Below are 18,171 nucleotides of genomic sequence, written 5' to 3'. Positions count from 1 at the left end.
TGGCCAACGTCCAGCAGAGTGATGTAACTTCTGGCTCCATTCAGACATAAGAGCTTTGACAACTTCTGCTTTAGGCACAAATTCAACGTTTTCTCCCAGTTGTCATCAGAAGAAAGCTTTCACAGCGTCTAAATATTCACAATAAAGTTCAAAAGAACCGAAAAGAAGACAAGCCGAACCGTTAACGAGCCTGGAAGAGAGGAAAAGAAAGAAAAGCTCCACTTTGGGTAGGAAGGCGTCCTTGTCACAGCTGGTGACCTGCCTGTTAGCGGCTGCCTCTGTCAGGCTCGGCTGCTGTATCGCGTTGTTCTACGTTGCATCATCCTGTAACTTATGCAGCTTTGTTTCACAGACTCGGCTCCTCACTGCTCAAAAACAAACAGCTGATAGTCCAGGTTTGGTGATGTGCGTCTGCCTCTGTCCTCTTAAAAGCATCAGAAAACAGAGAAGCACAGATGTTTTTCTGAATTACTTCCTCGGATTAAGAGTTTCGGGGCCCTCTGGCTGAAACGCATCCAAATCTAAATTACCAACTAAAGCTGACGCATCTGGACTTAAATCATCCAGACAAAACCAACAAGAGTCCATTTTTAAACACAACGGTTCAAGTTTTATTCTACAAGTAGTTTGTAAAGTCAAGCAGATTAAAACGTCTGCTGTTCATATTTATTCAGCCCCTTTATTCTGTAACTCTAAATAAAATGCCGTCTAACCAGTTTCTTTAAAGAGCCACATTCACAGGTCAGGGTCGAGTGGAGAGTTGCAATAATCACACCGTTAAATAAAAATAAACTATGAGAAACACGGCTGACCCCAGCGGTGAGACGAGACGCCGCTGCATTTAAACACCAATATCTTCACCTTCCAGATCAACATGGCATCACTTTCAAAATAAAATATTCTGACATCCTGAGATTCAGTCAGACTTTTGGTTTGTGACCTGATGGAAACCAACATCTGCTAACGTCACAGTTCAGCTTTCAGACGCTTCATTTGAGCATTTTGAGCCGTTTCCTAAGAACCGGTTGAGATGATGAAACATTTATTCATCACCTTCTGTTCATCTCCAGGACCTGCCTCTGGTTTCCAGGCCTTGACTTTTCTCCTAAAGGCTCATTCCTCCTAGTTGATGACATAAGCAGGTGAAGCAGCTGCAGTTTTTAGGCTAAATATTTGCTTTCAGCATGGAAACAGTAAAAAGGAAAGACTCTAAACTTTGTGTTGGATATGATTATCTGAGTGTTTTGGATTTTTTGAAAAGGTGCAGGAAGTAAAACTCAAATCATCTCCATACTTTTACTTTCATTTCCATTATTTGTTTTGAGGTCAGAGTTTGTTGCCATGTTTGTTGGCACTGGCCTCCATTCAGCCAAGAGAAGAAAAACTTCTTTCATTTCATGCAACCTGATCAGTATTATCATACCATCTGGGAAACTTTCTGATGATTTGCACAAAGCAGATGTTTGCCCAGAGAAAACAGGCCTGACTGCATCTACTGGACAATATTTCTTTCTCACACAGCAGCGTGAGCTTATCCATCTGTGACTGGTTTCATCGCTGTGCTCTCACCTTGATTGGTCGTTTCCCATTTTATATTTATTTTCCAAGTAAAAATGCCTTTCATATCGCTTTGCTGTCTCTTCCTTGTTCTGAAAGTACATTTCCAGAGCTGATAAAAGAGGTTGCTGGAGGGGATTTTCCAAGTATGATGAGAGGAAAATAATGGAAGCAAAGAACCTCAATGCAAGCAGACATTAAGCCAGACGAGACACACACCAATTCGAATGCACACTTGTTTGAAATTGAAGAAGGGTGTTAAAATAAGGAGGAGAGAGAGGAGATTGTTTCACCGCAGAGGGAAGACAAAGACCAAATCAATGGAGGCATGATAATAAATTATGTCCTCGCTGGAAACGAGTTAAAGAAGAGAGATAAAAGCAGACCACATGCTGTGCCACTAACAGCCTGGAGGCTGCTGCCTGTGAATTATGGTGTGCTGAAACACACTCGCTGCCCTAGGGGCCCATCGGCTGCAAACCAAAGAGGAACGGGGAAAAAGTCGAGGTAAGAAAGAGTCTGAGAGATGAGGGGACCAGAAAATAAATGTCAGAGAGGATAACGGGTCAAACCGAAGCCCCTGGAGGCGCAGAGGAGCGTGGATTTACATCTCTATGCCTAATTAGAGACATAACGATGAAATTAAAGTGGGGAAAATGAAAGACGGCTAGATGGAGATGGAGGGATTCCGAGAAGCGGAAACTGCGGGTGAAATCATTCAGCGTGTGGGTAATTATGAAGGATATTAGATGTCTGGTCGGACGGCGAGTGTGTCGCCAATCAGAAGTCATAACTTAATAATCCTAACATGATACTCTGGATGCACCGTCAGAGTTTAACAAGTGGATTTTTCCCCCGTGCAACATTACGTCCACTTAGCGGTTAGCAATACTCAGCCGAACTGAAGAGATGGCCGCCAACAGGAGAGGCTGGAAATTACTCTGACTCTTCCTCTTGTTCATCCCAGACACCCTGCTGGGCCTGATTTAACTGAGCCTTTACGGCTAAACAGCTAAATGGGCTGAATTTACACACCGACTGCAGTTTCAGTGGAACATTGAGGGGAACGACCTGCCATCAGACTGACCCGGATCCCAATCAGCCATGGTGCTGCAGCGGCGGCAGCAGCGGCTGCAGCGGCGGCAGCAGCGGCTGCAGCACCGCGGCGGCTGTGGCTGCAGCACCGCGGCTGCAGCACTGTGGCGGCTGTGGCTGCAGCACCGCGGCGGCACCAAAACACTTCACAGCAATTCATGTTCTGGAAAACCTGACAGCTTGTTTAATGTGGTTTCATTTGGCTGCAGGTCTTTAAACTTTATGCATCATCCATCTTTGCTGGTAACATAGTCAGCCTTTGTTTTGTCTTTTACATTTTTCACTTCAACTCTTATCGTTTTGCCCTGGGAATAAATTTGAAGTGGTTTTTATTATCCTGAAACTATATTTCATTATCAGGCTCATGCTGCACTGATGAGTTCATCCCAATGTTTCAGGATATCAAACAAGTTGATTTATTGAATGCAACACGTTGCCCTTCATTTCACATCATTGACAGAATCCAACCATCAGTTCATACAGTAAACAACGTTCAAGACATATTTTACATAACAAATTATTTCTTCCAATTCGATGCCTGTTTAAATGCTGATTGTTTCAATTTTACACTAATTGCCCAACCAGCATGTCAAACCCAAAAACATCATATTTACAACAATTACCAGCCAAAATGTAGCAAAGTTCTGGGTTTCATACAAAGTTTCCAAAAGACGTCATTTAGGCTGATAAATATTTGTTACAAAGTTTTAAAGGATTTTTAAAAACTCAGATATTTTTAAATTTAAAGGATATTCTTATCTGAGTTTTTATAGGTGGATGTTCTAAACTAGTAAACTTTATTTGGAACCAAATAAAACTGATTCAATTAATTGAATCAGATCTTCTCTAAAGTAAGATTGTTTTTATTAATTTATTACTTTTTACATATTTGTGCCATAAAGTGGAGTAGAGCTGAAAACAGTTTCTCATCTCATCTTTTTATGTATGAAAAATGAACTTTCAGGACAATTTTCTCTCAGTAATTTTTCACTTCTTATTTGCAAGTTATTGACTCTGAAGGACAATAACCAGCCTGCATGTGTTGAAGGTTTGTGAAGCTCAGTGAATAAAACCTAATGGCAGCAGAAACATATCTATAGCATCATAACAAGCCGACGGATGTTTCCCTTTGTGTGGAAACACTGAAACGTTTCGGCGTGAAGACGAAGCCTCTGCTCATCTCTAAATCTGTTCCAGTGAAGATGCTCAGTGCTGAGCCTGGAGAGTCCAGGGCTGCGTCTGAAACGAATCGAAACGTCTAACCGTTCCCACCGGCTCCGTTCCCACCGGCTCCGTTCCCACCGGCTCCGTTCCCACCGGCTCCGTTCCCACCGGCTCCGTTCGCCCCGGCTCCGTTCGCACGCAGCATCGTCTCCGTTTATCTAAAGGAGGCGCAGAACTCGGCCCGTATACATGACGGAAAAATTACAAATTACTGCTGTGATGAAGCTGATTGTTTAAATCCTGGTTGTTTAACAATAACTTGATGTTTTTCTGCTTTTTTCCGCACTTTAAACGGTTTGATGATCGATAGAAACGTCCAGTTGACAGAGATGCTGCCGAACTGCAGCAGGGATCATTTATGTCACGTTTCTGCAGCCAAGCAGTTTATGCAAATGCAATACAAATATGACTCAAATCATTCATTACAGTATTTCTTAATCTCATGTGGCGCTATGCAAACGCTCTGTCTGTTGGGATGAATTTTCACTCGTCAGGCTGCTAAACGGCACATTTTCTACATAATTCAGAGTTATGATGGTCAGATGACCATCGAATGGAGGCGGCTGTGCATCATCACAATACATTCATGTAAGCTTTATGAATAATGCATAAGATTGGATGGTATAAAAGTTTATCACTGAGTACTGCAATGACAAAAGCAACGTTAACGAAGTCTTTTCCTCTCCCTTGGTCTCAGGATCATTTAGATAATATAATAAGTTTGCAAGGGCAGCTAAAGTCCATCCAAGTGTCCAAATTTATTCAAGCAGAGCTTTTAATGCCTTGTACTTGAAATATTATAGTCCAGCATATATTGGGTCATAGCAGCCCATAAATCTGGCAGTACATAAAACGGAAAGCTTAGCAAAGTGTTCCAGGTTTCTGAGAAAGATTCATTACAAAGAAAAGACTAAATTAATTCACTTGATTTTACTTTATAATTTAAGGAAAACAATTTAATAATGTAGGCTGCCCAGTGGTGCAGTTGGCAGACCTGTTGCCTTGCAGCAAGAAGGTCTCGGTTCGATTCCCGGGTCTTTCTGCATGTTCTCCCTGTGCATGGTGGGTTTTCTCCGGGGACTCCGGCTTCCTCCCACGGTCCAAAAACATGACTGTCAGGTTAACTGGTCTCTCTAAACTCTCCCTAGGTGTGTGTGTGTGTGTGTGTGTGTGTGTGTGTGTGTGTGTGTGTGTGTGTGTGTGTGTGTGTGTGTGTGTGTGTGCGTGTGTGTGTGTGTGTGTGTGTGCGTGTGTGTGTGTGTGTGTGTCCTGTCTGTCTCTGTGTTGCCCTGTCCAGGTGACCCCGCCTCTCGGCAGATCGTTCGCGGCCCTCCGGTCCCACTGCGGTCCAGGTGTTAGAAAATGGATGGATGATTTTAATAACCTCTGATCGTTTCCAAGCAAATCCGAATGAATTTATACATTTCCAAATGGAACGATAGAAGACAAAGTAACCAAAATGTTTTGATAGTATTTTTTGGTGCCGCTTCGGTTTGCAGGTTGTGTGGGAGGATAAAATCACAGCTTTCTGCTGCTTTGCATCATGAGGCTTATAGTTTTGTTGCAGCACAACGTCAGAACGAATTTAAAGCTTGCAGCTCATGTTGCAAAAAAATTAGTAAGAAGCAATGAATATATCGACTTACAAATTTAAGACATAAAGTCAAGACCTACAGCAGTAAATCTGGGTCTATTTAAGACTTTTAGGGCCTGTGAGATTATTGAATATAAGGAAACTAAAAGCCTTCCAGAAACCTCTTCAGATCCTTTCTCCCCTGGTCTTATATTTCACATTACATTTCCTTTCACTCAACAACTCGTATTGATCCGCCTCTGTGTAAACAACCAGAGGCGTGTTAAAGAGGCGCTGATGTTTTTCATGTTCTTATGGAGAGCCTGCTCCACTCTTTATGTTTTTGCAGAATTTAAATGCTGTATCTCTTATCCGAGTTCATATTAACATGACTGTAGTGGCAGAAAATATAATCTTTCTCCATGTTTAAGCTCATTAAACACGTGTTATATTACTAAGGGTCTAATTAAAGTACTGCGGAAAAATCTCAAATCACCACAGCAACTGGCTTTGCTTGATAAGAGGTTAATAACCTCATCTCCATGCAGCACTAACTTCTTCTAGAGTGAGATTCCTCACAAACATGTCCTTTTAAAACTTAATCACATTGAGCTTACAGTCATTACAGTGAGAATAAAAGTGACTGACGGCCCTGCAGGTGAAGCACAGCAACGGATTGTGTTTAAAAACAAAGAAAAAGTTGCTTCAACTGGGTCATTAAAACCCAAACCTGGAAAGTTTCTGAACATCATTAACATACATGCTAAACCAGAGGCATGTAGATCTGTGCTGTGACCACAGTGACCTGCTGCAGCGCAACGCCAAAATAAAACTATGTTGGGCTGAACTGGCTGGACTTTAACTATGCTTCTAAATTATAAATAGCCCTAAAATATTATCATTAAAATATTAACAACACTTGCAGTGAGGAACTTTTTGATTTCCATGTGTTTCCCATCACTTGGCATGTAAATAAGTCAAAACGCTGCGAGTCGACGTGTTCATGGTTTTATCGTGGCCATGGTTTACAGCGCCACCTGGAGGAACAAAGGTTCATATTTTCATTTCATGTTGTTTATATTAAGATGTGTCATTGGGGGCGATTTCAGGTCCGGTGGTCTGTGAGTGTTTGCCAAACATTGTTGGCCTGAAAGCGTCTGAGAAACTGATCTGTATCTACAGCTGCACTCCTGAAAGAGAGCCAGAGATATTCAGTAAAGGGAAGTTTAACCACTGCTAACCTTAAAACAATCCACACAACATCCTCCAGAAAACCTTCCGATGTGTTCTGAGCGGGGAGCAAACCGCCAACGGATCACACAGGAAAGTGTAATTTTTTAAATAACACAAAGCTGCAGAGCCTCAGCCAGAAAGGAAATCTGTCTTGGATTAAAGCCTCGACAGTCCCTTACCTGTTAGTGCGGCTTGTGGACAATGGGTAATTACCCAGGAATAGAGATGACACTTGGAAGGCACCAAAGCCCCATATTCACACTGGCAATTAGATGTTAAGGTCCAGTGAGCGGTAATGAGGCATCGGACACAGGCGAGGCGGAGTGGTGAGGTAATGGTTTAAAATGAGAAGAATTAAAAGAAGAGAACAGGATTTTCAGAGAAATAAATCAGAATTGTGTGTAAAGGTTGACAGCATATTAAAGTACAACAGATAAGAAAAGGGTAAGAACAGCAAACAATGGAAGCTGCAGGCCATGCAGAGGAAAGAAAAGACTCCAGGATCTCCATTTCAAAGTGACTTTGCGGTTGACGGCGTCGCTGGAGGTCGCTCGCCCGTCAGAGAACAACAGGCGCCTCTTGTAAAAGTGACATCTGATCTCAGCGAGATCATTTCAGCAGATAAAGGGCAACATCAAAGATCAAACCCTGGCAGCTGCAGCAACAAAAGAGACATTATCTGGCATCGCAGGAATGTAAATGTACAACATGGAGACAGAGTTTAAAGAAAAAGCGACACAAAGCGATGTGCACCGACTGACCACTTAACTGGAAACGACACAAAGCAAATCCATCGACCAAACGGCAGAAACTCAATCCTGAAGTCATTCAGAGAAGAGAAGATGACTTCTAATGTTAAAACAGAGCATTGGGAAGAAAAAAGGAGATTTGAGTCACTTTGAAAGGCTGATTTTTATTCTCTGCGGTGCCCAAAGTGCGGTCCGGGGGCCATTCGGGGGCTGACTGCAATCTGGACATCCAACACTATTTGTCATTTTTAAAGAATGATGTTTTCCATGGCACTTTTACTTCTTCTTTAAAGGAAAATATTAGGCAAAGCAGGGAGACTTTTTATTGAGTTAGCCTTTTGTTTTTATTATTGTGTTCTTTTACATGAATAAAATTATGTTTTTATCACATTTTGATAAATTGCTCAACCTGAATGAGTTGTGTACAATAAAAACCTCTTGAGTTAAATTAAAACTTGTTCTTGTTTGTCTGCAGACACATTTGCTCCTTTAATTAAAACCCTTCAAGCCGATTGTTTCTTTGCAATTAGATTTCCAGACAAAGTGGCTGCAGTCGCCCCGTTTTGTTTCTTATAATCATTAAGTTCTCCTCTCGCGTTAGAGAAGGTGAAAACAAATTACTTAGAAATGCGAGACTTTGTGACATGAACCCAGATCCTCCCATAAACTACTGCACAAAGCATCAGGAGACACAAACTGACTGCGTCTATAATATTACTAAACTATAATATTTCATTTTCCACTTTGTACCATTTCTTCCACAGGTCTATCGCTTTAGATAAGAAGCACCAACAGTCGTCCCTCATTTCCTGTCCATCCATTTCAGCTCCTTGTCTTCTCATCCTCAGCCTCCCTCTTGGTGTCTCCTTTACTTGCTTGATGAATTAGTAAGAGCTGCTGAGTGGTGCTGCCAGCGCTGCTCTGGATCTCCTTATAATTACATCCTGACTGGAGTCATGGAAAGGAGACACAGCAGAGGATCAGCTGGAAGGAGCAGCAGGAGGAAACAATAAGAAAGTTGCCCTGGTTTAAATTGCAAACAGTCGTCCTTTATAAGTGACAAAAGTCACTTTTCGCTTAAGATCTATTCCTTTGAAGCAATGAATCTCAAAATGAGCTTGTTGGATATTCAATCAACGAAAAAACATGATTGAAGTTCAGATTTTAAGAAGAATGTTGACCTGTGTGCATTTTTAAGGTTTAAGCTAACGTTATTACAGCGTTATAACAACGTTACTACAGCGTTATAACAACGTTATAGGTGGAATATTCTATTTATATTGTTTGAGGTAGAATATAACTCACACTTGCGTCGCCTCATCAGCGCCAAAGCATTTTTGTTTTCACAGCATTAACTGGAACTGTGCTAAATTACCAGTAAGTCATATTAAAACCATGTAATAAGCATGCTGGTGTTAGCATATCTGTAGATGTCTTTACATAAACAAATGCCAGAGTTTATATTTTGGTGCCATGTTATCAAATCACTGCAGCTGTTCTTAGCTCAGTTAATTTTGTGTTGAGCAGCAATAACACTTATATAACCCAGAGCTGTGAACATGTCACATTTTATTTCTGTGGATTATTAGTAAGTACAGGGCTATATATGTAAATAGGGCTTTGAGAAAATGATATTCTTGTTATTTTTCTCTGATTCTGCTGTAAAATGTTTGACTTAATGGTAAAGATTTGCAGAATGCGCTCCAGCAGACTGACGGCACCACAGCATGCAGCATCTTCTTTCTGCTGCCTGCTTCTGTCTCGGCGGGACCTGCAGGGTTTCCACCGCGCTCCATGCTCCCGTCTGTAAGCCAGCTGCACCACATTCTCAACATGATCACACGCAGCGGCCCCTAATTTCTCAGTGGAAAATTAAAGCGCACCAGCGCTGCTGCGCATCAATCCTCCAGTGATGGAAAGTTCCCTTCTGGCAGGCAGATCTGACAAACGCAAGAGCTTCAGTGACAAAACCAGCAAACAGATTTTCTCCCTGATTATCTGGAGAGGCTCTGAACGCGATGATGCAGGCCCAGTTCAGACAAAACAAATTAAGAAAAATCTGAACTCGATCTTTATGTATGCTATTAAAAGATTATTAAATATTTTTACAAACACAAATGTGAAGTTATTTTAATCCTCACTGTATTTATGAGTAGAAATACAGAAAAGTAAAAAGTAGCCGTCCTATGTTTGGTAAAAAGTAACTGACCAAATTATTAAACACTTAATTTTTACAATTTCAATATGAAATGGACCAAAATAAAGAAATGAGTTGCAATTTTGGCCTTTTAAGGACCAAAATGACAATATTTAATGAGTAACAACAAATAAAATGTTTCCAAATCTTTTTTTTTCATAAAAATCTTCAGAAACGTGAACAGAAATGTTGAGGTGTGTGTTTGTGTTCGGTGAGTTTCTGGTGAAAACGTGTTTTTCACTCAGTGGGTAGAAAATCCAGAAGTTTTATCTGAGTAAAATATACTGCGAAGTAAAGCAATTTTTCTCCAAAAAAATTGCAACTAGTAAAACTGTCAGTCAGTAAATGCTGAGCAGACGAATGGGCCATAAAACTAACACAGAGACACGGTGGTGGCAGCATCATGCTGTGGGTGAACATTTCTGTCTTCACATCCAATGCGAGAGCACGGCAGTGAAAACATGGCTATTCCATCAAATACAGATTTCTGAATTCCTCCTGAATAAAATCATTAGTATTGTTATTTCTAAATGAATATCAGCCACTTTTATTTGAGGTCATTTTCTGCAAATACTAAATTTCTGCTTGGAACGTCAATGTTCACTTCACTCAAACTTAAGCAGGATTAGAGAAAGTGATTATTTTAAAAAGTCTCTTCATTGTTTCCAGAGCTGCAGATGTGATTACAGACCAGAATTGGTGGAAATGTGTTCAGAGGTTAAAAATGGACCAAAAATACAGATTTTGGTCGCAATGTGAACTTAGTTTTAGAAATTGTCGGTTCCTGAATCTGTTTTAGTTCGTAGCTGTTCTTTAGAAATGACTTTCACAGAAGTTTTACTGGTTTGATTTGAGAAAATGTTCATCAGTATTTTGCTGCCTGCCGTTTGAATGGTTTTCCAATGAACTGAACATAACATGCAGATAATGTAGCACATGCAGTTTCCTCTAGGGAGCGCTGACCTTGAGAGAACACATGTATGTATTACACCTGTAGGCCACAGCGCTCTCTCAATAATCCCTCCCTTATCGACTCTACTGTTAATGCACTGCTGCCTTTGGCTGTACAGTTAATGCGATCCGATAGCAGCGGTCACGTCCGGGAGGGAAATTCTTGCACATTTGCTATTGTGTAATTACAGGGTTTTGATTCTGGTACAAAGGGCATCTCCTCCTCCACAATAATGACAGCGTAATGAATATTAGGAAACACAAGCCTGTGAACCTGTGAACCATTAGGGAGCTGCAGCGCTGATTCAAAGCTATTACGTTGTTATCTCTGTCCTGCAATAAGCTCCAAAAGAACGGGAATTATTCGATCTCTTCTCAGGCTTTATTGAGCAAAGCTGCAGAGTTATTGGTGTAAAATGCACCAGAGAAAACACCGACAACATTCCCCTCCAGTTTGTCTCTTCTTACCTCCAGAAATGAGACTTCAGGCCACAGATTCCCAGGAATTTGTGATAACCTTGCATCATGAACTCATGCTTACTTATCAAAGCAATTATTACAGGATTTACAATCATTTTATGGCTGCATTTACTGATTGAATTAGACACACAATTGTAAATCTGATTGCTCTGATTGCTTTCTGCAGTTAATTATCCATAATCTCTACGGATAAATCAGTTAAAACCTGCGGTGTTTAGGAAAGGAAAAGGTGTTGAAGCCTTTCTGTTCTGTCAGCGGCCGAGCCGACGAGGCAGGAGAGCAGAAAACATGACAGAATAAGGAGCAGTGGGTCGATAGCAATGCAATCAGGACTATTCTCCAACCATATTTCCAAATCAACTTGTTGCAAAAAAGAAAAAATACATAACAAGATTCAAGACAGGAAAACGTTGTGATGTCGAGATTTCTGTGTTCGATTCCTGGTGGGTTTTACAGGACAGGAGAAAAACCCACAACCAGGCAGCACAAAGAAATAAATATCATCTATTTATGACCCTTTTACTTTCCCACATTTTGTCCCAGTGGCACCACACACGTCAGTGGTTTTACTGGGACTGTTTATGACACACCAACAGAGAGAAGAGGAAACCAAATGAGACAAGATTTTTATTCATTTCATTTTTTTAAATAAAATAACTAGTGGATCCAACTTCAGAAGAAATCAGCCAATAATCTGCTTGTGTGAATTAATTTGATAACTTTGTTCTGAAGTGAAACTGGATCAGGTTTTATTAACTTTGCCTGAAATATTTATATAAAACACTAAACAGTCTGCAGTATTATTATTACTGTTGTTTTTACATGTAAAATTAATAATTATCAAATAAAGGCAACAGTTACTGCTACCAATAGATACTTTTTAAAGCTCTTCAACATAACACAGTTATTTTAAGAGTTTTCAACCCAAATCCTTTCTGATGGGTCACACTGAACATTTCAAAGTTTCTACAGGCAGGTTTTGGTTTGTAACATGGTAAATGTGGCCAGAGGTCAAATATTTGCACATTTCATAAAGTTTACATTTTAGTTAAAAGACTTTAAAACGTCACCAAGAGCTGCGGGGAACGAGTTCACCTGAACTCAGATATTTGGCCTGAAAAACAATAAACCACGACGAAAATACCATCATTTACAATTTTCATGCTTCTTTCCAAGTTTAAATTTGCATCGTCAATTTCCTCCCTGCGAAGCACACCTGCGATTTCTGGCTCTGCCGTTTCCCAGATCATTCACTGATACAGAACCGAGGCTATGCCAACACACACACACACACACACACACACACACACACACACACACACACACACACACACACACACACACACACACACACACACACAATCATGATGAATTGCACAATTTAACAGCCTCCACATGACCTAAAATACCAGATGTGCCACTCATGCATAATGACTCCCTGTGGTTGTTGCCTTTCCACCGTCCAACACTTAACCTTGAGCTTTATCTGATCAATATCTTGTTATTGGTCCCTGCCCACCTCTTCAGCTGCTTGTCAAACATAAAATGCTTTGACAAACTCAGCCTAATACCCTGTGGGTAAATCTGCAGGTAGATGAATCCACCAGGTTTCTGCCCATCTGCAGAGCAGCAGCCAGCGGTGAGACGTTTTCGTCTCGCTGGAGCCAAATTAACGGCTCACAGACGGCCGACTGCCGTCGTTCGCTGCTGTCCTCACACATTTTCCATCACCTTGCAGGACCTGACCTCTTCTCCTCAGTGACCTTTGGACGCGGGGCGTGACGTGGTTCCCCAGCGAGAGCGTCTGGTCGTTCAGACGCTCTCATTAAGGCCGAGGCCGGCGCACGGCGACCGCGCAATCATCATTTGATCCAAAACGCTTTCATCCTGATGGATGCGCTGGCGGCGCAGAGCGGAGAGGAAGAGGCGCTGGACGCATTTAAGTGGTGCAAATGGACACGAAGTGAACGCAAGTCAAAGTGTTTTTATATTAACCAGATGGTGAAATTATAATCTTCACTGTGGATGTGAAGATTCTCTATACTATATTATATTTGACATGAAAAAATTCTTGATTTTAAAATGTTCTGCAACATCTTTGCTGCTTTTGTAAAGTTTCTAACCAGAATATTTTATAACCATTTCGACTCAAACCTTGTGTTGCAGAACATCTTAAAGTTTCTGCTTCCAGCAGGAAAACAGGCATTAAATATTTCCATCTCTATTCTGATATCTTCCTTCATAACAGCTCTGATTGAGAAATTAAAAAACAGGCCAAAGCTCAACAACAACCAGCGATGGTAGATTGGCCACAAAACAACGAACAAAAACATTTATCTCTCTGAAACGAGATGTGAAAACTTACGGAAAGCTGTGTAAAACTCATGGAGGCTCAGATGTCCGTCGTTGTTGTAGTCGTCGTACCGCAGCAGGTCCTGCACGGTGCACTGCAGCAGGCTGCGCTCCATCTGCTGCTTCAGCGAGATCTGCAGACACATCGCAGCAGCAAACTGAAGCGTCTTTGCTCCAAACATTCCCAATCTGATTATCAAAAATTAAGAAAATAAACTCAGATGTTAAAGACAAGATGTCAAATAAATAAATAATATTTCTATTCACAGATCACACTATTCAGTCATCCTGCATTATTCCACTGTCTCCAAACTGCTGCAGCTGCTCATCAATATTTTTTCCAGATCATTTAAATGTCCCTGAACGCCTCACAGTGTTGCTGGTTAGAGTCAAGTGCAGCCTCCAACTTCACAAAATCACAAAAGTACAGCTCAAACCAGCAACACTGTGTGGAATTTGCTTCCTCAGTGGTTCAGCGTCTCGGTGGTTCAGCGTCTCGGTGGTTCAGCGTCTCGGTGGTTCAGCGTCTCGGTGGCGCAGCGTCTCGGTGGTTCAGCGTCTCGGTGGTTCAGCGTCTCGGTGGTTCAGCGTCTCTGATTATAACTGATTATTGTACTACTTTGCTTTTCAACAAATAAGTTGCAAATGCATGAGGACAGCAAGCTTACATCACACAGGAAGGAGAATTAAAATCATGTTGCTTTATATTCAAACCTTGTTGTCAGTGGAAGGAGAATGGCTGTGAATAACACGGAGCTTCAAAAGGAAAACATTAAGCTTTCACTAAAGAATATAGCTTCCATAACAGAATTACCAATCCTATCAAATCTGCCAAAACACAAACAAATAATTCAAGAGGCAAAGATTCTTCCATTGCCCTATTTGCAAACTCTATAGAAAAACCTCAAAAGCATCCAACACAGCGAGAGAATATTACAGATTTAGAAGCATTTTGCATGAAGAATGAGCAAAATCCCCCAAAGAAGAAGCAAAAGCCTCTCAGCTGTTGCAGAGTTTAAAGGCCATGAAACATGCAAAGCAGATTGTTAGAGAGCAGACGCTGCACAGAGCTGATGCATTTTTTTCTTTTGGTTGCTTGAAAGCAACCAAAACTTATCTAGATTAAATTAGTAGTCAGATTTAATTGTATGATTTACAGAAATTAGATCCTGAGAAGTGCAGTGCTGAAGAATGCAAAGGTAATAAGGACAGCTGCATCATGCGTCTCATAACCCCGTCTTCCCAGTAATCTTCTTTTAAATGGTTTATATGGACACGCACATGTGACATGGCAGATTAAAGGATGTGAAACTTTTTATGCACCCGCAGCCGACTGCTGCCATATGTCTGCTGTCACAGGGTGCTCTGCCCTGGGGCGTCTGAATAAAACATCTTCAGACCCTCAGTAAAAGGGCTTCACCATCCAACATTATCTGTGACAAAAGGCAGATCGCCGAGCGAAGACGCTGCGGATGGATGACTGCACTTCCTCTTTGATCCGGAAAGCCGTCATCGATGCAAAGCAGAACTCATGAATTCCGACATGATAAGAATGTCTTATCAAGGGATTTCTGCGTTATTAAATCTTTTAATACAGCGCTGACATAAAAGGCTGAAGTCTCAACTTTTTTTTCTCCTATTGTAAAAACTGAATAAAACTTGTTGGATTTTCAGCCAATCATCCAACAAAAGACCGGATTCTGAAGCACTTTAAGACAATTTGGAGGTGCTAATAAAAGTTCAGCTTCTTATGAGATCATTATTAAGCCACGTTTGGGTTTATGATGCACAAGAAATGAGAGATTAATGGAGATTTCCATTTCCTGGTAGCAGACGATGCTCACAATTACAGACCAGAAAAATCTGCTGTTTGACTTAGAAGGCTAATATCTAATAAAACACACAAGTTTTTCATTGAATGCATTCATTTTTGTTAAAACTTAAACAAAAAATCTTGTTAATACTTTATAGTTGATTGTGAACCACAACACTGGTTTAAATAACGTATGAATATAAAAGCTGATCTCACCACATTGACTCATAAACGCAAACATTTTTTAAAGATTTGGATTAAGTCAGTTTGTCATCATCTAGTTATCAGAATCAAAATTCTACTTTCAGGAGTATTTTGACTCCTAAAATATTTCTAATCTTGAGTCAAATTTGTGGATTTTCTTCCCACTGGATGAAATCAGAGACGTTTAAAGCGACGGTTCAGCAGACAGACTCCTGCAGACCTGCTGAAGCTTCGGGAAGAACGAGAAAACTTTGTTTTGCCTAATTTTGTTATTTTGTGTTAGAAATTACTGTAATTTTGGTCCTTAAAAAACAATCATTTCTACTTCACTTCATTTTCTGGATGTAATTCGTATTTACTGAGTAACTCAGTACTTGAGTAAACTTTTTACCAAATACGTTTTTACTCTTTCTTGAGTGAAAATACTTTGAAGTCGTCGCTACTGGTACTTTTTGGGTACCCTGAATAAAACTCACCTTCTCCAGTTCGTCGCTGATCAGCCGGCCGTCTTCGTTCCCGTCCAGGTGTTTAAACATGGCGTCCACCAGCGCCCTCTTCTCCTCCATGTCGCGCTGCTGGCTCCGCTCGCCGCTCCCCGCCGCTTTCGGTTGCATGTCCAGGAGCGTGCTCTTCAGCTTGTTGTACTCTGACATGGTGCATGCGCTGCCTGCAAGGGTAAACACACAGACATGGATAAAAAGACATTTAAATAATCTCAATTATGCAAGCCTTTGGATAGTAGCTGTAAATTGGATTTAATGTGCTAGTGTGTTTAATAGTGGGAGTGAAGGAAAACAGGGTTAGCAGGAAAGATAATGTGTGTGTCTGCACACGCATGTGTGTCTGTGAGACACATGAGATGAAGCTTCTACTGCCTGGTTTGTTCCAGAGCCTTTTGGGTTCTGAGGTTCTGAGTAATTACATATAATCCCTGAATTCACGTTACAGACAAAAGTAAATGTTCTCATTAGGTGCATTTTCATCCACATGTCATTCTGTTGTCTGCATGTTGTGTTGTGGCTTTGAAGCTTAAGTGTAAAACAATATTGGTTGCTGCAAAGCACCACCCACACATGGAGGCCCTGTGGCAGCAGTCACAGGTTCGATTCCCAGCCTGCTGTATGTCTCTCTCATTACCTTCTTTGCTTTCTTTCTGCTTTCAAATAAAGGACAAAATACCTCATAAAAAAGGTGTCAAACAATATTGTTTTCTAAATTACACTCATCCACAAAGAGTGGATCAATGAATGACAAAGTGTTTATTTTTTACTCTTCTCAATAAATGTTTATCCAAAAAATGTGTGAGGAGGAAGTGACTAAGCTGCAAAACATGGAAGAAGAAAGAACGTTTTCTTTCAGTTTCGTAGTTTATAGGAAACTGGACTCAGTTAAATGATTTCCAGTAAAAGTCCAACTGCACATCGATGGCAAGGTTTGAAATAAACGAATGAATGTCAAACATTCTGGTCAGTGTGAGCATAATTAATGACATAAAGAACCATCTATTCCCTCAAAGCTCCTGCTTGGAGCTGCAGTCCCCATTTCACCCCCATGTCTCTTGCACACAGCTCCTCTTGACTAGCGGCAGCAACAACTAGCAAACACCCAGTGGGGCTGTGAGCTAAACATACAAACTACACGAAGAACTAAACAGCATCAATGGACGGCATGGAGAATCACCGCTGATATGTTCTTAAAGAGACAGCGACCAATTTCAAAAAATCAGTCTCAAACTCTTTGAAGTTGCTCTTGATATATAGTGTTTTTATAACAACTGAAGGTTACATAGTTACTTGTTTATAAACTAAAATGTCACTTTTTTGGTTGGGAAATACATAACACTCCTTTTAACTCAAAGCAGGATGAAGCTCATTTTGAAACCAAAGTCACAATTTTGCGTTTTGTTTAAAAAAATAAATAGAAATCCTGTAGAAACTGCAAAGTGTTGGGCTACTTCTGCAAAGCATTGTGCTTCCCAAAGCAGGAGACCAAACTGAGACCAGAGGAGAGAATCTCCTCATCCAATGAGGCTAATTAAAAACCGCGCGACATGCCGAGTTTAACCGCCTGATTCTTCTGGGTCAGCAACTTGTTTCCTGTCTGAGACCCGAAGAAAAGGTTCAGGTCGCCCAAAATCAAATGAAACTGCTTCCTGTTCCTCAGGAGAACAGGAAGCAGTTTCATAACAAACAGTAAAGCATGGAAATACTTTTAGGAGTATTTTCACTATGCTTTACTTTTACTTGAGTAATTTTAGGAAGTTTGTATTAAGGTTGATTTTCTTCCCACTGAATGAAAATCAAACATGTTTCAACCAGAAACAAACACAAACCTGCAGTTTCTGTTAAAGTTTCTGAAGTTTTTTATTCAAAGAAAATGATTTGGAAACATTTCCCTCATTTTATTACCTTTTATGAATTATTGTCATTTTGGTTCTTAAAATATCAATATTTCAATATTTCCACTGAACTTTATCTTTTGGTCCATCTGATGATGTCATTTTTCAATATTTAATGGCTGATCAGTTCCTCAGTAAACTGGTTGGATATTTTCTACTCTTACCTGAGTCAAAATATGTTGACATATTTCTGTCCTGACCTGCATGGTAGTTTTGGATTCTAATGCTTATTCATGCAATTTATAAATGACATAAAATATTATTTAATGCTTTAGCAAAAGGAGAAGTTACAGTTTTGAAACTCTGACTACAATAATATGTTTACTTTTTTAAAGAATTCATAAA

General features: G+C 40.5%; 1 protein-coding gene across 6 annotated transcripts in view; it reads right to left on the bottom strand.

Annotated features, from left to right (window-relative positions):
• fstl4 (follistatin-like 4) overlaps positions 1 to 18,171 on the bottom strand; it is a 172,837-nt gene that overhangs the window by 46,795 nt on the left and 107,871 nt on the right. For all 6 annotated transcript variants that reach the window (XM_055051381.1, XM_055051380.1, XM_055051383.1 and 3 more), the window contains exons 5-6: positions 15,905 to 16,095; positions 13,425 to 13,545 (exon numbers count right to left, since the gene is read on the bottom strand). In XM_055051381.1, coding sequence (XP_054907356.1) covers positions 13,425 to 13,545; positions 15,905 to 16,095 — 312 coding nt within the window. The remainder of the gene's footprint in view (positions 1 to 13,424; positions 13,546 to 15,904; positions 16,096 to 18,171) is intronic.

The sequence above is a fragment of the Poeciliopsis prolifica genome, unplaced genomic scaffold, assembly GCF_027474105.1.
Source record: "Poeciliopsis prolifica strain line A6 unplaced genomic scaffold, Auburn_PproV2 SCAFFOLD033, whole genome shotgun sequence".
In the NCBI taxonomy this organism is placed as follows: Eukaryota; Metazoa; Chordata; class Actinopteri; order Cyprinodontiformes; family Poeciliidae; genus Poeciliopsis; species Poeciliopsis prolifica.
The sequence above is the reverse complement of the archived record's forward strand: the minus strand, read 5'-3'. Positions and strand labels throughout refer to the sequence as shown.